Source organism: Gracilinanus agilis, chromosome 2, assembly GCF_016433145.1.
Source record: "Gracilinanus agilis isolate LMUSP501 chromosome 2, AgileGrace, whole genome shotgun sequence".
NCBI lineage: Eukaryota > Metazoa > Chordata > Mammalia > Didelphimorphia > Didelphidae > Gracilinanus > Gracilinanus agilis.
This window is the reverse complement of record NC_058131.1, coordinates 139810668-139833825: the sequence shown is the minus strand read 5'-3', so window position 1 is coordinate 139833825 and position 23158 is coordinate 139810668. Positions and strand designations below refer to the sequence as shown.

The 23158-nt window shown below is 36.2% G+C and overlaps 1 protein-coding gene across 1 annotated transcript; it reads right to left on the bottom strand.

The window, feature by feature from the left end:
* Nucleotides 1-345: 345 nt before the first annotated feature.
* Nucleotides 346-22949, bottom strand: POLR3F (RNA polymerase III subunit F). Its single transcript, XM_044660734.1, has 9 exons — nt 22888-22949; nt 18752-18869; nt 16619-16686; nt 16429-16496; nt 15520-15632; nt 14453-14596; nt 14105-14212; nt 6096-6287; nt 346-2225 (listed from the first exon to the last, which is right to left on the bottom strand). Exons 1-9 carry the CDS (start codon nt 22947-22949, stop codon nt 2148-2150), a joined length of 951 nt encoding a protein of 316 aa, XP_044516669.1. The 3' UTR covers nt 346-2147.
* Nucleotides 22950-23158: the final 209 nt, after the last annotated feature.

Here is a 23158-nt window from a genome sequence, read left to right as displayed (position 1 = left end):
AATGTAGTCATTATTGGAAAGGGTAGCCAGATGGAGGTTAGCTGGCTATTTGTTATTAAAGGACATCATAAGAATTATTTTAGGGGCAGCTAGGTAGCTCAGTGGATTGAGAGCCAGGCCTAGAGCCTGGGTTCAAATTTGACCTCAGATACTTCCTAGATGTGTGACCCTGGGCAAGTAGCTTGACCCCCATTGCCTAGTCCTTACTGCTCTTATGCCTTGGAACTAAAATATAGTATTGATCCTAAGATGGAAGGTAAGGGTTAAAAAAATGATTTTTACATTTTTAAGTAAAGCTTTATTGTATTTAAATACAAATTTTAAAACGGTATAAAAATAGGCAGCCTATTGCTCTCGTGCTATATAGTTTATGGACCTCCTCACTATTAGCATATTATTATTGATGACTTGCTCTAGAGAATAAAATAACATATGTAAAGCACTTGGCATAGTGTCTGACACATAGCAGGTGTTTAATAAATGCTTATTTCCTCCCTCTACCAGAGAAGCAGTATAATAAATATGAAGGACATAACAGGGAAATGTTGGGCTAATGATGCGGGAAAATCCTGATGCATAAATATGTGTCATACTGGTATCCACAAAATATAAATGACCTAGAAGAAGGCCTCTAGAATATTGGTAGATCAGCTGTAAAGGACTGGTTCAAGGATAAAGACTACTGGCACCGGATGAACCAATAAAGAGTGTAAACAGAGGGAATTTACACATTGATGAAATCAGTCATCAAAGCATACATCACATTAAACAACACAAAGGGAAAGTAGAAAGAATATTAAACACAGGAGTATCCAACCTATACTGAAGAAAAACCAACTTTATTTTCTAGGTTCTCACCCTTTTAAAGCTCAATATGTAATATTTTCAAGAGCCATTATGATTTGTCCTTAAATAAGAATGATGAGCAACAATGGTATTGAGCTAGTAAGTTAAGATTAGGATACTATGAAATAAAGCAACTGTTACAAATGAAACTAATAATTTTAGTAAAAAAGAATGGCAATTAACATCCCTACATTGAAAAATCAAACCTTTGGTAACTGTCATTATTTTGGCTTGAAGTTTTGGTTTTTTTTTAAACTTCTGTTGAACTCCTCTACCTTAACCCCAAAACAGCATGGCCTGAAAGCTGACCAATGCTACCAGTCACCATGGCAGAGAAATAAAACCTTACCCTCACTTGCCTCAGTCCACCAAAGGGAACCTAAAAGGACTAGCATGAATTAGTCTTAGAGAACTTTTCCCCATCTCCAACTTAATCCTAAATATCTAGTTTCCAAGCCCATACCAGGCAATGGATATCCACTTTCAGCTGGATGTGACCTGCCTCTATTTCCCACCATCCACATCTTTGCTGGAGGTAACCTAGACTCTCCATTTAACCCTCGGGCTTACCTTACTACCCTCTTTCTCCACAGTCATTCTTGAGGGCTGTCTGTCCTACCACTGCTCCCCAAGATCCACAGAGCCTTACCATCTGCCCAGATGTTTTGTCAGTAGGATTCATGGCCTTTTCCTTTGCCAAGAAGCAGAATCCTCCCTTGTGTGCTATCTACCCAAATTACAGCATGAGCTCCTTGAAGGCAGGAAGCATCTCCCTTTTCTTTGTGTCTTCGGAATTTGGCACTGTACTTGCCAAAAAGTAAGTGATTTTTCAAATACTTTTCCATTCTATTATGTGGGAATAAAAGTAAGAGGGTTCAGAAAAACAATTAATCTGTCTGCATTTGTAGTCTGTGCCATTCTGTTGTTGCTTCTACCTTTAAGTCTTTTCATCTGGAAGCATTCAACTTCTTGCTCAACTGATGAACGGAAAAAATAATGGAGGTAGAGAACCATATAGAATGTTTTTTTCACAATATCTATGTTAGTCATAGTTGTTTATCAGTAGGAGTAATGCTTTCACTACAGCTGCCTAGTGTATTTTTGGCCCATTCATCAATATGTATCAGAATTTTGAATCTTTATAAATACAAATATGTTTTTCACAGTAGTCTATATCCCTTTTAGTGTAGTTTGCTTTCAACCAGCTTCAATACTTCATGATAAATACAATCATTGGCTTTCAAAGTAGCTTCATTTTCTTCCCATGTTTGTAAAATGTGAGTAGAATGCATATTTGGCTATTAAAATTCCAGCCACTCCGTCATATAAATACAATTAGATGGAGAAATTTCACCACCTTCATGGCAATCATCAAAAACCTTTGGGAATAAAAGAAAAGTTTAAAAAAAAATTTCTTTACAGGCACAGATACCAATTATATCATATCCCATTATAAAAAAAATTTGTTGAAACAAGTTTCTTAGGATCAACTTATAGTCTATTTTACACAATATTCAAAATGAAATTCTTTCAATTTTAAAGGAATTTGGATGGTACCTAATATATCATCAGAGGACCTGACCTGTAATTACAAGGGGAGTTTATTAACAATTAAGAGTCTTTAACATACCACTAAAATGAAATGCTCATATTAATCATTTTATCTAGTGTGGCAGCATAGAATAGAAGATGGTACTATATAAGGAAGACCTTGGTTTAAATCCTGTCTCTGGCATTTATTGGCTATGTGAACAAGAGCAAATCATTTAACCTCTTTATGTCCCCAGTTAAGATAGGGGTTCTTAATGCTTTTTGTGTCACAGACTTTTTCGGCAATCTAGTGAAACTAGTAGACCCCTTTTCATAAAGGGTCTACAAATAAACCAGTTAATTTAAAAGTCATCAAAAAAATTTTTTTTAAGCTCACGGACCCCAAAGTCTATCCACATGACATCCTAAGCCATATGATTTGAATTTTCTAACTTTCCTTATCTCTTCACCTTAATATTCTGTCTTAACCCATTTATTCCTTCCCTTCACTTATATCTTGATCCCATCTTTATCCCTAAGACCTGATTTTACTAATCATCTCTCCTTTGCTGTATTTTTAATCTATCCTTCTCTACCAAATCTACCTACCAACACGTTCAGTTTTCTCCAATCCTCCTCCTTCCCAAACTCCAAACCTACCCCATTCCTCATCTTTGCCACCTTCTGAATAACTGCTTTTTCATTTTTTCAACAAATTTCTCAAAGGCAATTAGTCTACACTTGTTGCCCCTACTTTTTTATATTATAGGAATCCTTGCAATTAGACTTTTATTACTATTATTCTACTCAAGGTTCTGCTTTGGTCAACAGAGACCTAATTTTTAGTCTAATGGCTTTATCTTTCTTGTTCCTTATGTAGCAGGTGAAATTTCAGAACACCCCTTGAAATCTACTCAATCTGTTTTCTGTTATAGCATTCACCTGGTTCTTATCCTATTTCTTTATTTTTAATTTTTAAAAAACCCTTACTTTCTGTCTCAGAATCAATACCAAGCACTGGTTCCAAGGTAGAAGAGCAGTAAGGGCTAGACAATTGGGGTTAAGCAACTTGCCCAAGGTCACTCAGCTAGGAAGTGTCTGAGGTCACATTTGAACCCAGGACCTCCCATCTCCAGGCCTGGTTCTCTATCCACTGAGTCACCTGTCTTTAAATGTGTCTTCTTTGAATGATTTACTGGCTTCTCTTCCCTCCTATATAATATTAATATTTCTTGAGGTTCTATTCTCTGCTCACACCTCTTTCTATACATTATCCCTTAGCAATCTTGTTTAATCTTATAGCTTTAACTAAGATATCCATGAATCTCTATCTCCTTTTCTAATTTTTCTTCTAAATGCTAGGCTCTCATGGATTGCTAAACATAGGATCATATTTAGAGTTGGAAGCAATCATCTTAGCCAACATTTTACAAATGAAGGCACATTACTTACCCAAGGTCACAGAGGTATTAGAGGCAGATATTTTAACATTCCAAATACTGAACTTCTCATTCCTTCCCATCAAATGAGTGCTTCTTCCACACTTCTAAATTTCTATTAACGGCACTCAAGCTAGAAAACTTTGAGGTCATCTTTGACTCTTCTTTAATTCCTTAAATACAGCCAGCTGTTAAGAGCTATTGACAACTTTATCTCCAATGGGGTCGCTTGTCTCTCCCCCCCCCCCCTTTCTAGGCCCACTTCTCCTACTTTAGCAAAGTCCCTATTATCTCGCTACCATGCCAACAGAATGGTATAGTGGAAAAAGCACTGGGGTCTGCAAAGCCCTGGGTATGAATCCTGCCTCTGAAATTTACTAGCTGGGTGATCTCAGGAAAGTCATTTAATCTTTATGAGCCTTAGTATCCCCATCTGTAAGAAGGGGACAATACCTTTACTTTTTATCTTAAGAGCCATTGTGAGGACCAAATGATCCAATAGAAGTGTTTTGTAAATAGGACTTTTGTATCAGTTTCATAAATGATCCCTCTGCCATCAGTGATTTCCTTCTTCCTTTATATTGTTGCCAGATCAATCTTATCACTAGAAAGACTGAAATTTAAGAGTACCTGAAAAAAACAACCTGCCCCAATTGATGCAGCTTATTATTTTTAATCCATAAGGCAAAGACAATAGAGATAGCAGCATGAAAAATTTTGTGTCAAAGTGAAATTATATTTTATTGTCAGTTGTAGGGCCTGGCCCTTCCAGTGTTAAGTAAATTAAACTGATCAACTTTTAATGGTTACACATTTCCTACTGAATGAAATACAAATTTATTATCCTAGCAAAGGATGGCATCTCAGTATCCTGAAATGTTAAATACAACCTACACTTAAATTATCTTTCCAGCCTAATTTCCTACTCCTTCCCTAATTAGATCCTATATTCTGGCCAAATCATTGGTCTGCTCTGACTCTGTCTTGGGATTTTTCCACTTGTTAACTTCTGGGCTCTCTCCCTTTGCCTAGAAAACCTTGCTTAACTTCATCCCTTTATTGAAATTATAAATCTCCTTTTCAAAATCCCTTTCATGAAATGAGGCTTTCCCTGTTCTGGCAGACTTAAGTGATCTCTCTCTATTCTGAATCTGATACCATTTTGTTTTGACTTTTTGTGTATCATTTTCAGTTTTTAGTCTGGTAGATAGTTATTTGTATACATGTATTAAGAGCAATATGGACTTGAGGTCAAAAGACCTGGGTTTATCTCCTGACTCCGACACTTAATCTCTGTGAGTCTATTTCCTCATCTACAAAAAGGGACAATAAATACTTAAGACTATCTACTTCCCAGGGGTGTGGTAAGAAAAGCATTTTGTAAACTTTTGGATACAATATAAATGTAAATAATTATCGTGTTTGTCTTCCCCTACTGCTAATTTAAGCTCTTTGAGGTCAGGAATATTATTCATCTTTGTATTGCCTCTGATGTCTTTAAACTAGGTATTTAATATTTTTCAAATAAATGAATAAGTAGGTTTGCAAATATGAAGATTTTGTTACTAAACATTTTATGTTTCTTCTTGTAAGAACTCTAAAACTACTTTTAATGCTAGAACATTTTCAGGAAAAAATTAAATTTTATCTTTATTTATATATGAGGAAACTGGGGTACAAAAAACCCAAATATGTAAACAGCACTTGAATAGTATATCAAGTTTTAATAAAAGACAAGCAGCTCTGGGCAGTTAGGTAACTCAGTGTATAAAGATCTAGGCCTTGAGATGGGAGTCTGGGATTCAAATCTGGCCTCAGACACTTCCTAGCTGTTTGACCCTGGGGCAAGTCACTTAACCCCCACTGCCTAACCCATACCACTCTTCTGCCCTGGAACTGATACTTGGTATTGATAGAAGAAGTATATAGATAGGAAGTAAGTGTTAAAAAAAAAAGACAAGCGGTTCAAGAGCTATTTCCTAGGGAAAAAAGGTAAATGATTTGCCTACTTGCCAAAACTAGTTAGTTTTGAAGCTAAGAATTCAAATTTTCTAACTTCCAGAGCCTGAAGTTCATACTTGTTCTTATGATAAATATAACTGCAAAAAAGACACAAATTGCTCAATGATTAGCCAATAAGTTTAAAAAATAAGATAGCAAATTCACAAGTGACAGCCCACGATCACCCACAACAGCCTTTGAAGGAAGTTAAGTATTTTTCTAGGTGAATTATTTAGTATGTTCATTTTGGCAGCAATTAAAAAAAATAGCCTAACTTACCGGACAGAGTCCACAAGGTGCTCGAACTAAGCCAGTAGGTTGTATGATTGGACTAACAGCCCTATAAAGTTTCATATGTCCATCAACACTACCAACTGTGCCTTCTTTTGCAGCAATGATGGTCATTTCCACTTTGCCATCATAAATGAGTGTGTTCAAAATTGTTTCAATATCTTCCATGGACAATTCTACCTAAGGGTAAAAAAAGGGTAAAAAAAAAAGGCAAAAAATTTTAATATATATATCAGAGATTGACAGGTTCATGTATAAGCCTCTTTTTCTGTTTTTTTTTTTAAATATAGGAATCTTTCACATTTTTCACATGTATAATAAATAAAAACAATAAGATAAAAACTGAAATAATAGCTAAGCTTATATATCATTTTAAAGTTTACTAAGTATTACATTTATTCTTTTGAGTCGAACCAACAAGAAGTTAATCCGTTCTAGGCACTGTGAGCTTCACAACAATCTTATGAGGCAGGTATTACAGGTATCATCATAGTCAAACTAAGTCTCAGAAAATTTAAATGACTTGTCCAAGTTAATAGTTAGTAATTGTTGGAGGCAGGACTCCAAGACTAACATTCTAGACACTGTGAGATGCAATCTCCATTTCTTTTGGAAAGAAAATATGGATATATCACTTACCAATTCAATTTGGTTCAATTCAACAAACCATTTGCTCAAGGTTTATTAAGTGTCAGACACTGTCCTTAGCACCAGGACAAATGTGAATCTAGTTCCTGATCTCCAGGAACTGAGAGGAAGTGAAAATAACTAAGGGAATTAACCTAGGCTCTCCACAGGTGGCAGCACTTGAGCTAGGAGTTACAAAGGAAAACATTACTAGTTTGAGTGTTAGGAAAGACCTTAGAGGTTATCTAGTCCAACTCTTGCATTTAATTATAAAGAAACTGATGCCCACATTGGTTAAATGGCTCTTCCACACATGGAGTAACACTAGAAGAAGATTTGAATGCAGGTCCTGTGATTAAAAGTTCTATGATCTTTTTGCTCTCCCAGACTGCTTCCTCTTGCTGAAGTGAGGTGTCTTTAAGGCAGCCAGGTTTAAATGCCTGATAAGCCAAGACAGCACACAAAAATGGATCAACACTGAAAGAAACAGCTATTGAACTTGGATATCTCACAATAGAACAGTTTGATGACCAAGGACAAGTTGGGTCCTAACTAATATATTTATTTTTTTATTTTTTCCCCTTATTTTTATTTAGAAAAATTTTCCATGCTTCCATGATTCATGATTCCCCCCTCCCCTTTACCACTCTGCCCCCAGAGCTGACAAGCAATTCCACTGGGTTATACATGTATCATTGTTCAAAACCAATTTCCATGTTATTCATATTTGCAGTAGTGATCTTTTAACATAAAAACCCTAATCATAGCCCCATCAAGCTACGTGATTGGTCATGTTTTTCTTCCACTCTCACAATTCTTTTTCTGGATGTGGATAGCATTCTTTCTAAGTTCCTCTGGATTGTCCTGGGTCATTGCACTGCTGCTAGTAGAAAATATTACCTTTGATTGTGCCATAATGTATCAGTCTCTGTGTACAATGTTCTCCTGGTTCTGCTCCTTTCACTCTGCATCAATTCCTGGAGTTCCTTCCAGTTCACATGGAATTCCTCCAGTTCATTATACACAATAATATTACATCACCATCATATACCACAATTTATTCCTCAATTGATGGACATCCCCTCATTTTTCATTTTTTTGCCTGTGATAATTAGATTAAATCTACACTGCCCATCTTTAGATTTAATCACCAAAGTTGAGAGGACCTCCAATTTTGGGAGGTCCTAACCCACGTGTGCTAGAGTGGGTGACGAATCAGAATCAACTGACTGCCCCCAGGTGGTCCTATGAGAAGCGTCTATTGTGATTGGACACGCAAATTAGGAGGGAGGCACAGGAAGTGATGCATAAGTGACCCCTTTAAAAGGAGAAGGTCCTCAGTCAGCTGAGGGTCTTCTGGTGAAGAGGGCTGCTGGTGAAGGAGCTCTTCGGAGTCTTCGAGCTTTCCTGGTTCATGGAGGAGTGCTGGCTGGAACACTGAGACCTTGGTGAGACTGCTTTCAATATCTTCTTTAGAAGTCCATGTGGTGAGTTTAAAGACTGAATCTTCCTGAACTTATCTTAAGGAACTTCCCTTTAATAGACTCTATGAATGAAGCTTTGCATGTCTACATGCTACTCCTTCCTCTGTCTTTTGATTTATTTCTGTAAAAATAAAATAATTCACCTAANGGAAGAGTGCTGGCTGGAACACTGAGACCTTGGTGAGACTGCTTTCAATATCTTCTTTAGAAGTCCATGTGGTGAGTTTAAAGACTGAATCTTCCTGAACTTATCTTAAGGAACTTCCCTTTAATAGACTCTATGAATGAAGCTTTGCATGTCTACATGCTACTCCTTCCTCTGTCTTTTGATTTATTTCTGTAAAAATAAAATAATTCACCTAAAATAATTCTTAAGTATGGTCTCAAGTCCACATTCTCAGTTCTGGTAATAGTGGAAGTGGTATAATCCCATCCTTTAGACAAAAGTTCAGAGAGATTACAAGGTATTATGATTGATAAAGAACATTCTTATAAGTTAAAATAGAATAAATGGGGCAACTAGGTGGTAGAGGATAAAATGCTAGCCCTGGAATCAGAAAGACGCATCTTCCTGAGTTCAGATCTGGTCTCAGACTGGTTGTTGTCCTTCATACTCAAAGAGAACCAAAATGATATCATTATGTCAGAGTCAATGTATAGTGTGCAGACTGTGGCAGACCAGATCAGTACTAGCTCAGAAGACTCTACCACAGGTTGGGCACAAATAGCTCATATGGCAATTTGGGATGGAAATGTCTGAATTTTTGCATCTCATATTTCTTTTGAGCTACTGTAATTTTGCTTAGTTTGTAGAGCACAGCACCTTCTTTGATGTAGATACATTATCCAGGACAGTCCTGTGCCAATGCCTCATGTGTCTCCCAATCCATACTAAAATTCTTCAGAGACACATTGAAAATGTCTCTGTATTGCTTCTTCTGACTTCCATGCAAATGTTTGCCTCGTGTTAATTCTCAATAAAATAGTATTTTAGGCAAATGTATGTGGTCAGCCCATTGGACTTGCACTCTCCACATTATAGTTGAATACTAGGCAGTTCAATTCAAGAAAGGACCTCAGTGTCAAGTACCTTATCTGCCAGGTAATCTTCACAATCTCCTTAAGACAATTCAAATGGAAGTGATTCAGTTTCCTGGCATGGTGCTGGTATACCATTCAGGTTTCACAGGTATACAATAATGAGGTCAATACAATGGACCTTCAACTCTGTAGACTTTCAGTTTGGTAGGTAGCCTAATACCTCTTCTCTCCCACATTCTTCTGCAGAGCCTCCCAAACAGTGATCTATATCTGGCAATTTTTGTGCATCAACCTCATGATTTATGTGGACATCCCTGTAAAGTATACTGACAACATAAATGAACTTATCCACAGCCTTCAAAGTTTCTCCATTTGCTGTAACTGATGGTTCCACATATGGATAGTGCAGTATTGGCTGCTGGAGAACCTGTTTTTCCTGGTGTTAATTGTTATGGCAAAAATCAGCACAAGCAATAGGGAATCAATCCATGCCTTGTTGTATCTCAGGTTCAGAGGCTACATTGAGAGGACAATCATTTGCGAACAGAAAGTCATGCACCAACTGCCCCTTTACTTTAGTCTAGGCTTGTAGCCTTTTCAAGTTAAATGTTTTATTGTCAGTGCAGTAGTTGATACAGTTTTCATCCTCATTGAAGGCATCCAAAAACAACAGTGAAAACATGCTAAAAAGCACAGGAACTAGCATAAAACTCTGCTTCACTCCAATGATGACTGGGAAAGCATGAAAGCGTTGTCTATTATCTAGAACCCATGCAAGCATGTTGACATGGAGTGTTATATAATACCGATGATTTTTTTTTTTTTGCCATGATTTTCCACAAGCCCTCATGATTAATGGTATCAAAGGCCTAGGTCAGATTGACAAATGTTGTGTACAGACCTCTGTTCTGCTCCTGTTATTTCTCCTAGAGCTATTGGGCAGCAAACACTTCATCAACCATTCCTTTGTTCTTTCTAAAGCCACAATGACTCTAATGTAGGTGACCATCTTCTAGGTGAAGAATAAGCCTATTAAAGAGAACTTTGACAAGAATCTTGCCAGCAATGATTAAGGGAAAGAGAACTTTGTGCTGGTCATAGGACAACCTATTTCCCGTTCCTTTAAAGGGGTAAACAATGAAAGCATCCTTGATCTCCCAAGGGATAACTTCAGTCAGTTTTTTGCATGATAGTGGAGTAGCTGCCATATAAATCTCTGCTAGGATGGAATCGGCACCAGATACATTACCATATAAGATTTGAATGATATTCAAAACTTCTTCTTCAGTTGTAAGTTTGTCTAAAGAGAGGTTGATTACAACTGAGGTATATGGTCAATGACTCTAGCACTGATTGTTTGTTGACACTACTATGGAAGTTATCAGCCAATCTCTCCAGGATCAAGTACTTCTCATTGTGCTGAGCAACTGAGAGGTACCACAGGTCTTGGCCCATAAACAGCTTTCAGGGCATCATAGAAGCACTCAGGTTGTTACTATCAATGGAAAATTGAATTTCATCTGCCTTCTTACTGAGTCAAGAATCCTGTAGCTCTCTAAGATTCACTTGCACTTTATTTTTGATGGAATTAAACACTGACTTCTTAGAGCCAGATGAGCTATCTAGTTAGTAAACCCTGTGGAGTTTTCATTTTTTCATTTAGTAGCTTCTGAATTTCCTCATCATTTTCACCAAACCAATCCTGATGTTTGCAAGTATTCCAACCCAGATGAGTAAATGTGGTGCTGTATACCAAATCTCTGAAAGCTTCCCACTCCTTTTCTGCTCTGCTATTGCCATATGTTGGCTCAGCTTTCCCTCCAAGGCAGCACCAAACTGTTCAAGGACTGAGAAACACTTTAAGTTGTTGGCATTAAGTCTTCTAGTAGTCATCTTGCCTTGGGGCCACTGCTTTTGTTGAATGCAAATATTTAGCTTGGTGCAGATAAGTCCATAATTTGTCCAGCACTTTACCCCAAACATCACCTTCAACACTCTAACATCCTATGTCTTTTCTCCTTACAATGACATAGTTTATTAAATGCCAACATTTATTTCAAAGGTACATGCACAAAGATTTATTGCATTTAGGTAAATGGAAGTCAGTGTTTGTGAGAAAGTTAAGAGATGCACAAGTGTTCAGTAGTAAGTGATTACTGTTGTTGCTGTTCCTAATTCCATTCTTCCCCAGGACTCTCTGCCATGTCTGATAGTCTGTGCCTACTCTTGCATTAGTCATTCAAAATTACAAGCTTGTCCTCTTTTGGCACACGATTGACAAGACTCTCCAGGTCTTTTTTTTACTTTATCAGGGTTCACCATGGGGGGGGGGCATACATACCAATGATAGTGATGTGGCATGTTCCTACAAATAGCAATCATATTGTTGTGAGCTTGTCATTCACTCCTTTTGGAAGGCATACAAAGCTTGTTGACTAGATGACTGCAAAACTTAAGCCAACTTAAGATGTTCCTCATCATGACATCAATTCCAGAAAAATGTGAATCCAGCTCTGACTTTGATGAGTTAGTCTTCATTTGCCTGTGTTTTTTTGCTCAGGGTTGCTATCTGGATGTGATACCAGCTGAGTTCTCTCACAATAAGAACTCTTTTTGTCTTTCACGTCTACTAGATTTTATCTTGTCCATAAGTGTGTGCACATTCCAGGCACTAATGAGGAGTGGAATTTTCTTCACAAAAGTTTTTGTATCTTTTTTTTGTTTCAATCACAAGGTAGGCTTGCCATAGTAAGCGAGCCAGGGTTAGGTGAAGCAGTTTAATTTTTAAGGCATCTTTTCTAGCCCCTTCTTTACAGCAGGAGGTAAAGAGTGTGATCCTTAATAAAAAACCTGCTCAGGGGGCTGCTGAATCCTACTGCTCCTTCCAGTGAGATATTACTCCCTGGGCCACCTGTGTACAGGGTTGTGACTATAGCTCCCAGTGTATCTGCACCTACTGTTTTGTTACTTAACAGTTGCCACAGGACTTTTGAGGTAGTAGTAAAATAATAAAATAATGATTTTGGATTTAAGCGAGGCAGAGTTGTACAAGGTTGTTGGCTTTACTTTCTTTCAGTCATCAAAGTCTAGTGGCAAAACAAAAATCAAGATGACTGGTGATAGTTCAAGATACAGTGGGTGACCTTGGCTTCTTTGATGTCTAACCAAGCTCCAAGTGCTCCAAAGCACCTGTTTCTAGTGCCTTCCTGGCCTATGGAACAAATTACTTTCATCTGCCCATTCTACTAGGGAAAGTCTTCCCATACCTGGGGTAGACATTCCTCTAATTCACCAACATGTCTGAGGACTATTGATTACCCTCAACCAAGTTTAGCCTGCTTCCCACAATGATTTTAGCAGGGTATGACTATTGAATATACTACCACTTCTTGGAGCCACAGACAAGAGCTGGCTGACAAATGGGCACCAAAAGAGAAAAGAAGCCCTGAAGAAAGGGCTCAGTAAGGTCTCACACCAAAGGTACTAGTCTTCCCTGTATACCCAATGTGCCTCAGATACTTACTAGTTATGTGAACTTGGGCAAATTACTTAATCCTGTTTGCCTCAATATCACCATCTATAAAATGAGCTGGACAAGGAAATGGAAAATCATTATAGTATATTTTCTATCATGACTTTCCTTTAGTCCAAAAATTCTTAAATCATAAACCCTGGATTTATTTTCTAGGTTTTTTGTTTTTCAATGAGATATTTCATATTTTCTTCTATTTTTTCATTCTTTTGGTTTTGTTTTATTGTTTCTTGATGCCTCATAAAGTCATTAGCTTCTATTTGCCCAATTCTAATATTTAAAGAATGAATTTCTTCCATGATCTTTTGATCCTCCTTTTACATTTGGTTCATTCTACTTTTCATGGACCTCTTTTCTTCAATGGATTTTTATGCCTCTTTTTTTCCAGTTGACCAATTCTGCTTTTAAAGCTGTTTTTTCTTCTTGCATTACTTTTATTCCTTTTTCCCAGCTTTCTTCAACCTGTCTGACTTGATTTTTGAATTCCTTTTTGAGTTTTTCCAATGCCTGATACCAATTCTCATTTTTCTTTGAAGTTTTGCAAGTGGTTGCCTGGATCTTACCATTTCCTATTGACTCTGTGTCTTGCTCTTTGTAGCTACATAAATTTTCAAGAGTTAAATGTTTCTTCTGATGTTTACTCATTTTCCCAGATATTTTTGCCTATGGACTGAGAGTTCTGAAAGCTACTGATTCTGTCTCCTTTGCTGATGATTTGTAGAACTCAGCACTCTGAACTATTTTGCCTTGGGGCTAAAGGCTTCACCACAGCCCAGGCTTGAAAAGGCCAAGCACTATGGACTTCTGGGTCTCACTGCAGGTTGGTACCAGGGCTGGGGGCTCCAAGGGGGTGGGAATGGTGTCTGAGGTGCTCTGTTGTTAGTGTAGGCAGGGTCCAGGGATCCTGAAATTGGCCTCTGCCCAGGTTCAAAACCTAGGGCAATAAGTGGTGGGGTGGTTGGCCAGCACTCCTCTGTGTGTAGTTTTGCTTCTGGTTCCCCCTTATCCAGTGAGAATCAACTCTCTCTACCTACCTTTCAAGTTGTATTCTGCGGGAGAGCCCCCTCACTCCATCTTGTTGATGGTTTTTGACTCCTGTCATTTTCAGGCACTTTTGGTTTGGAAGGGTTATCAGAGCAGTGTCAGCTTTCACTGCTAGTAAGCCATCATCTTGGCTCTGTGTCCCTGACCCCATCCCCACCCCAGTATCTTTGCCAAGAAAACCCCAAATAGGGCACAAAGAGTTAAGACATGACTGAAACAACTGAACAAAAACAATAATGAAGCAAAAAGGTTAGACATTTGATACTGACCTTACTAATGCCTAGTTCACAAATATATTTCCATACTTCATGAGATGAAGCAAATGAACTGTTTCTTTGTATCATGGGGTTCTGTTTGCTTTCTCTAGCTGTTTCTGCCTAAAAGTGTAAAGAAAAATTCAGTTAGGAAGAATATTAATGAATATTTTGGGATTTTTTAATGTATAATTTATATAATTCTGCCAAACTCAAAAAAATTGTGTTAAACAAATATTTGACTACGCATATATATATATATATATAAATAACCTGGTCTAGAATATCTGATTTCTATATAATGTTATTTAGTAGGATTACATATATTAAAAGAAAAGGTTATTACAGTAATACTTGTCTTACCTTGCTCTGTAAGAATTTAAAACACTGTTGGTTTAGCACTTCTACAAATTCAGATTCAAAATCTTGGTCACTATACCAGGCTCCACCAGTCACTGATCGATCAGGTTGTAAATTATAAAGCATATAAACTTTCTTTTTTGAAGCCTGTAAAGAGATATGCAAAACTTATTTTACTAAGGTGACAAATATATTCCCCCCTCAAACCCTAAAGAGTATTATTCTAACCCATCAAAAGATATTTGTGTGAGAGGAGAGTAATATTCTAAAATAAAGAATGGTCACAGAATAACCACCAATCCATAAGTATAGTCTAAATAACAAAAAGCCAGTTCTTCGCAGTCTCAATATGCATACACTGATAAATAGCTTAGTCTCTGAAAATTAGTTTTAAGTTTTAAGCAAACTTATATAAACTGACTTACTTGGAAACACATCACTAAAGAGTCAGCATTAAAAGTTACTAATTGAGTTACCACCATTGTAGTGAAAGGACTTTATCAGTGTGGTGGGGTGGGGGGAAAGAAATAGAAAAAGCATCAATAAATTAGAGTTAAGAAATTGTGTCTGTCATTGCATAACTACATGAGAAATGATCATTATCACTAAGAAACAATTCTTGGCTGAAAGCATATAGTAACTTTAAAATTTCTTTTATGCCATCCCAAAGCAAGAAGATATAAAGTAACAAGATATTTAGGGGCAGATGGGTAGCTCAGTGAACTAAGAGCCAGGCCTAGAGACAAGAGGTCCTAGGTTCAAATCTGACCTCAGACATTTCCCAACTGTGTGACCCTGGGCAAGTCATTTAACCCCCATTGCCTAGCCCTTATCACTCTTCTGCCTTGGAACAAATTGGTTCCAAGACAGAAGGTAAGGGTTTAAAACAACAAACAAACAAAAACAAAACAAAACAAGATATTTGAACAAGACCTTTGAGTCTACTAAATAAAAAATAATGTTTTAAAGCTTCAAATTTCTGATTACCAGGGACTTTTATTAAGAATACCAGATACTGATAATGTAACTTTCACATGCATTCTTTAAAGAGCTGAAAAAAAAATACTTACTGCCACAGATTTAACAGCTTTGATAAGCTTTTTACTCTCCAAGTTCTTTAGTATTTTGTTGATTTCTGTTAATGGCAAATTACTTTTATAGCGAATATCTCTGCTCCAGATACCTAAAAAAATGTTTAAATAACAGAACTTTAAATATATTTCAGGTCAAACAAATGACACATGCCTGATTTCTATGTGTATATGCTAATTATTTTATTACAATTCCAAAACTAACAATGATTACAAGGTATATAAACAAATTTACTGTAAAGATTGTTACTAGTTTCTAATTGTACTTAGATTGTAAAAAGAAAATCAATTCAGTCAATACACTATTTTCTAATTTTTTAAAATTTCAAGTCCATCTAATTCATCTTTTTTAAAGTGATGTATGTAAAAGGAAATAAGGAATTTTAAGCACCTTAAAAAGTAGATAAAAACTTGAAAAATATTTTATATGCATTACTTTTTCCCCAAATAATTAATATTTTTGCTGTGAAATGGGAATGGAGAAGATTAATCAAGTATTTCTGGATGGCCTTTATTCAATTCAGAATGAAAAAGGTTTTAATGGATTTCTATGATAAAATCTAATGTATATGTGTGTCAATATACCTGAGAAGAAAAAAGGAATAAAGCAAAAAGTGATGTGGAAATTTACTGAAAAGTAGTATTTTCATTAAAGATTCCTCCTCCTTTTAAACTTAAATTAATACTATCATCTGAAATTGTAATCATCAAGTTAAAAATATCATTCATTTTAACATAGATTTCTTAATAGTTGATAATATGTGAAACAAAATTACAATTTCAGATGGTATTATACTTTTTCAAACAAGCTTCAATATAGAATCCAAAGGTTAAGTACTTTATACTATATACTAAAATATTAATATTTTAAATATGATTCTTGAATACCTTTGTTTCCAGCATCTTCTATGATTTGGTACACAAGCTTCTCTTGGTTATCTGATCCCTTCATCTTACTGGGAAAATGTTATTACAAAGCAAAAAAAGTTAATATTCTTATTTCTCCCTTATTTTGAAATTTTTCATAGATTAAAATTTTAAGTTATTAACTTATTTATTTACAAATATAAGAACTTACCCAGTATTCTGAGATTCTTTTATTCTATATAGAAGGCCTGTATTGCTCCTTAAGAGATCCAACTGTCCCTATTGTTGTTTTTTAAGAAAATAGTTAATTATTTGAGACATTAAATCAGCTATGGAATTTCGAAATACTTATTTATAATAGTTTTCTTTAATGTAAACACCCACATACTGCACTCTGCCTTCCCACATTTACTAACCCCTAGCTCGACACAATTAGCCTTCGAGAGGAATCTTGTTCAGGTAGGATTTGGACTAAATGGCCTTTGAGTTATCTTACATTGCCACAATTATGTGGATTACTCATCACAAAACAAAATACATTCAGTTATGTTCCCATTAATTTTTTTTAAACCCTTAATTTCTGTTTTATTAGTTCCAAGGCAGAAGAAGATAGGCAATGGGGTTAAGAGACTTGCCCAAGGTCACAAAGCTAGGAAGCATCTGAAGCCAGATGTGAACTCCCTATCTCTAGGCCTGGTTCTCATTCCACTGAGCCACCTAGCTATCCCCCAGTCTCATTAATTCTTGAAAAAAACTAAAAAACTGTGAGCAACTACCCTACCTAAATAATAAAATATGCACACTCAGAATATTTAAGCACATATTTTTCTATAATTAAATAAAACTTGCAATACTTAGAATTAAATTTAAGATCATGCAAGCCCTGGATTTAAATCCTAGCTCTAACATTTACTGCTTCTATGACTAGATAATTCATTGAACTTCTTGTTATCTCAATTTCCTAAACTGTAAAACTTGAACAAAAATAATTGAACCAGGTGCCTCTTAGAGTTGTTGTAAGGAAAGGGTTTTGTAAACCCTAAAGCACTATGGAATTATTAATTATTATTATGAATGATCTGACCATACAATAATATATGAATAACTATAACCATGCTGCAATGTAATTAGCTATAGATGGGAAATGTTTTCAAGTAATTTTGTCAATATGATTTTTACAAAATTAAACCAATCATTTTTAGGGTTTGCTGCTAAGATGGGAATACAGGCAGAGGAGGGGTCCCCTTGAAGACATCTGAGCCTGAAACCCAGGCAGCCACAACTTGTTACTCCTGCAGCAAGAGTTAAATTATTCTGTAGGTACACTTGCATCCAGGCACTAAAAACCAGGGATTCTTGGAGTACAGTTTCAGGTGGCACCTTCACCAAAGCTGGTAAAGCTAGTACTGAGACATTTCCACATACATATCTCCACCAAACCCAAATATCCATAGTACAAAATGAATATATGATGGTTTCATATATATTGAGGTTTTAGGAGGAAAGACTAGTAAGTGAGAAAGGAGAAGAGGAATATAAAGGGAGATGAAAAAGGAATAAAAATACTTCACTTTTGAATTTTGCTAAGAATTAACTTGACAATCTTCCTTTCTCCTAGATGCCAGAATTGTCAATTAATTTAAAGTCAATGCCTTTCATTACCTGAAGCACTGAGGGTAGAGGTATAGAGATAACCTATATAGAATATCAAGAAAATGCACTGTAGGGTCCATAACAACTTATGCACAACAAATAATGGGTATTTTATTATTCCATGTCTATGCTGCTTCAGGAGAACTTTAATGTTTTTGTGATGTGGCTACTTACTCCATAAATACAGTAACCACTCTACAACTTAGTAGATCTTTTGGAGTTACTGTGGATAAAAAAATTCATCATTCAGCAGTCAAACTGCTCATATACCACTTCAAACTAAGCTAGGTTTCCTGTTCTTCATCATGTACCATTTTAAGCACTCTCTGTTAATTTGAAAAATTTAAAGCATCTAAATTCCAAAGCCAACATGTTGCATTTTTAAAACACTGTCCATGCACATCAATTCATCAAGAGGTGGGATATAAACAAATCAATCAACAGCAATTATTAATCATCTACTGCATGCCAGGCAAATGTAGCCCATCAATTAATTTCCCAATATCAGCCAACTTCATAATGTGCATTTTAATGTAAATTAGTGACAAGGAAAAATTCTAATAAAAGCTCTAGAAGTCATGGAACATTATGGCCATAGTAAGGGAATATATAAAATGGCAAATTATATTTATAATAAACATGAACACAGATTAAAAAATGACTAACCTAAAAATTTTATATTTCACCTTACCATAGATAAGAGTCTATTGATGGCCATTGCTCTCTGTTGCGCTTCTATATGAGGCATCTCATTCTGAATGACTTGGTCTGTGATTCCATGAGGGAACTGATGACATAATTCTATAATCCTATGAACAAAGATATCAATAGTATTTTATACAATTCATTTCAAGGAGTGAGGAAAAAAGTATAATGAAACAACACTTCATCTTTTCCACACTTGATAAAAAATTGTTATGACTTTTTTGCTCACTCTTTATAAAATCTGAGTTTTAAATTAGAATAAAAGTAATAGTATAACATTTTTTGGGAAAAATAAAGCTATGGGTTTAAAATCCCTTGTAATTCTAGTGCTTTCCTCCTACTACATCCAATTTATCATGTTTATAGCTTGTTTATGCATAGCTATTTGCAAGTTCTTTTCACCATTAGATTTGTGAGTTTCTTGAGAGGTGGGGGCTGTCTTTGACCTTTCTTTGTATTCCCAGTTCTCAGCATAGTACCTGTCACATGCTAAGCACATTTATTAGCTAACTATATACCTTAAGATGAAACTTAATTCCACTTTCTAATTTCTTATACCAAATAAATCTGCTATTGACATTTCTGAATAGAATCCCATTGTTTCACCTCACCATTATGTTGCTTGCTAGTCTATATTACCAAATACAACTCCCTGCAGAATATTCCCCTACCACTGGACAGTTTTGTTTGTGTTGAGCTGTGAGCTCCTTGAGGGCAGAGAACAGATTTGTTCCTGTATCCCTGCCAGAATCCAGCACAAGTACCTTCCTTGTACACAGCAGGTGCAAAATAAGTGTTTTCTGAGTTGAATTAAAACTTTAGAAAAACAATAAGCACATGAAAAATTGTTCTAAATCTCTCTTAATTAGAGAAATGCAAATCAAAACAAATGTACCACCTCACACCTAGCAGATTGGCCAATATGGCAGCAAAGGAAAGTAGTAAATGTTGGAGGGGATGTGGAAAAATTAGGACACTAATGCATTGCTGGTGGTAGTTGTGAATTGATCCCACCATTTTGGAAGGCAATTTGGAATTATGCCCAAAGGGCTTTAAAAGACTGCCTGCCCTTTGATCCAGCCACAACACTGCTGGGTTTGTACCCCAAAGAGATAATAGGGAAAATTACTTATACAAAAATATTCATAGCCCTGCTCTTTGTGGTGGCAAAAAATTGGAAAATGAGGAGGTACCCATCAATTGGGGAGTGGCTAAACAAATTGTGGTATCTGGTGGTGATACAGTACTATTGTGCTGAAAGGAATAATGAATTGGAACAATTTCACATGAACTGGAAAGACCTCCAGGAATTAGTGCAGAGCAAAAGGAGCAGAACCAGGAGAACACTGTACATGGAAACTGATACATTATGGCACAATCAAATGTAATAGACTTTTCTACTAGCAGCAAAGCAATGACCCAGGACAATCCAGAGGAACTTATGAAAAAGAACGCTATCCATATCCAGAGAAAGACTGCCTCAGTTTTCTCATCTACAAAATGGGGATAAGAAAAATATCTACCACCCAAGATGACTATGAGAATCAAATAAAATAATATTTGTAAAAGTATTTTGAGAATGAGAAAGTGAGTGCATGAGCATTTAATATTAGCTCCTTTTCAGCTCACCTTACACAAAACCCTCCCTGAGCTCTGAGGAGCTCTGATGCATGAAGTGAGAGAAGTAGGGTGGCAACCATAACAATGATTATACGGCTGTTATCTGAAGAATTTAGAGGGGAAAAAAACCCAGCTTTTTAATGTGTACTAGTTTTTCATGTACATGCTACTTGACTTACACATCATGGTGAAGATATATATCACAGTTCATTATGACAGATTACATTTTAAATAGATTCACTCCCTCTTCTATGTCATCAAACACCTAACCTTTCCAAGAGGAAGTAAGGTGAAGGCCAAACTATAAGGCTGAAGACATAAAAGAATAAGTCAAAAGAATTCTCAATAGTGAAAAAAATGGAGTCATATGAACATAATTTGTAATTCATTAGTTGGCAGCTAGCTCCTTAAAAAGTATCCAAATATCATAAAGCGGTGATGGCAAACCTATGACATGTGCATCAGTGCTGACACGCATAGCCATTTTCGATGACATGTAGCCACATGCAGCCACATACAGAGAAGTATGGGGCCACATGCCGAGGATGAAACATTTGCTACAATGTAGTGTAGATCCTCTGTGTGCTATAGATGATAATTCTACCTATATTAATTTATTTATTTTGGTTTATTAAATAGTTATATATAATAATTATACATTTTTGTTATTAAATTTTAAACTATAAATATTGCAAAAATATGGTTTTTTTCTCAAAGTGACACATCACCCGAGTTATGCTCAGTTTTTTGGCCAATTTTGACACACCAAGCTCAAAAGGTTGCCCATCACTGTCATAAATGATACCTTTTAGTTCTTCTTAATAAAAATTAATAAATCAGCAGCGCTTCTAAAAGGAGTGAATGTCAACAAGGTTTCTGTTCTCCAAACAACAATCCCTAAAAGAAGATTCTCTTCTTCTCCCAAACCCCCTCCTCCAAGAACCAGAGGGTTAATTCTAGGCTGAGAATTGGGGAAGGAGAGACAAGTCTTCTTTTATGGGTAGATGTAATCTATTCCTTGATCAATGTCAGTTCCTTCTGGACATTTCCCCTTCTTGCCATCATTATCTATACCAGAACAGTTATCAGAGGCACTTAAATTATGACCACTGGGCTTCTTGACATCCAGAAAAGGAACTATTTTAAAAGCAGTGCCACAATGGGTAATTTTATCAGACATAATCTCAAAGAAGACAGAAATCAAAATTATCCTTAGAACCAAACATCAACATTTACTCCTTGGGTCTAAATAACAGTCCATTGAAGATCTTATTTTCAAAGCTTTTAAGCATCAAAGAGTGATTTGTACAAAGAGATGCAGAAAACTGTAAATACTCAATAATTAAAGAGTTGTTTTTGTTATGTAAAGAATTAAGCAATGATAAAGAATTGAAAAGAAAATTAAACTTTGAAAATAATTTGAATCAAAAGGCACATTCCACAGAATAGTGAACAAGATAGTTTACTTTTTGGATGTTAGGGAGTTAAGGGCAGTGGGAAAAGAACACATTAAAGTTCTTTGCAAATAAAACTGGTTTCTGTCAGGCAAAGTAGACAGGAACAACTGGCTTCTTTATTTCCTGGCTTAAGTCAATCTCTTCTTTTATTGATTTTTTAAAAAAAATATGTGATTAGTACTCTGACATATAGAATCAAAGCCACAAGTGCAGAGATTGCTGGGACCATCCAACTGTTATTATTATCAATGGTAGTAATAATGAGAATTTGCAGGTTTCTTAATTTTGCATGCCATCTGGATGAAGTTTTCCAATGATTTAAGTCTTGAATAGTCCTTAGGCATTTGTAGGATGTCCAGTATCATCAAAGTTTTCAGTTATATCACCTCCAGTTAGCTTCCTTAGAACTTGCTCTTCAACAGGATATTCCTCCAGGAATTTGAACAAGTCCTCTTTTGTAATTCTCTATTATTTTATTTTATCCATTTAAAAACAGCATTACTGAGATCTTTACAGGCATGATACAAAAATATTTAAGTATCTCTGAGTCAGAGGATCCCTAAAAGGCTAAGGTCTTAGGTTCAATTCTATATTCTGTACCCTTTGATACTTATACTAGGCAGAAACATAGTCAAATAATCACCACTGCAGGAATACTTAAAAGCATGTTTTTACTCAAGTCACAATGAATGAATAAGAAGCATTTATTAAACGCTTACTAAATGCCTCTTGTTGTCACTTCAGTTTACACTTGTTGCCTCTTAAGATAATTATTGTAACTATCTAGACGGCAGCAAGAACAAGCTAAGTGGTTTAGTTTTCAGACTTTCCTAAATCAATTTGAATTCATCAGGCCACACAGATATATAAGAGGTAGGTAGGGAAAAGAGGTGGGGGCAAAACACCCCTAAGACCCCTCGTACTAGCCAGGACCTCTCACTCCTCAGGTCCTCACGCTAATCGCTGGAGGGGTGGTAATACAGATTCCGCCTGTTCATTAAGCCAGGAACTCAAACTATCGATAATTCCAGCTTCTCCTTTTTACCTGTTTTCTATCTCGACCGGGTCAGCATCCGGCGGCTGCGCCTTCACTTTCACCTCAGCCATGACAAGGCCGGGTTCAGTACAGCCAAGGCCAAGACTCTAGTAGCCTGTTCGGTAGTAGGAAAAACTACTCCAGACTCCGCCCCTGCCCGGCGAGAAAGGGGCCTTTCACCCGAGTAGCATCTTGGTAAAGGACCCTCCTCCCTTCAAAACTACATTGCGCTGTCTAAGGCATGCCGGTCCCATTTAACATTTGGATGCTGCATGGTTTG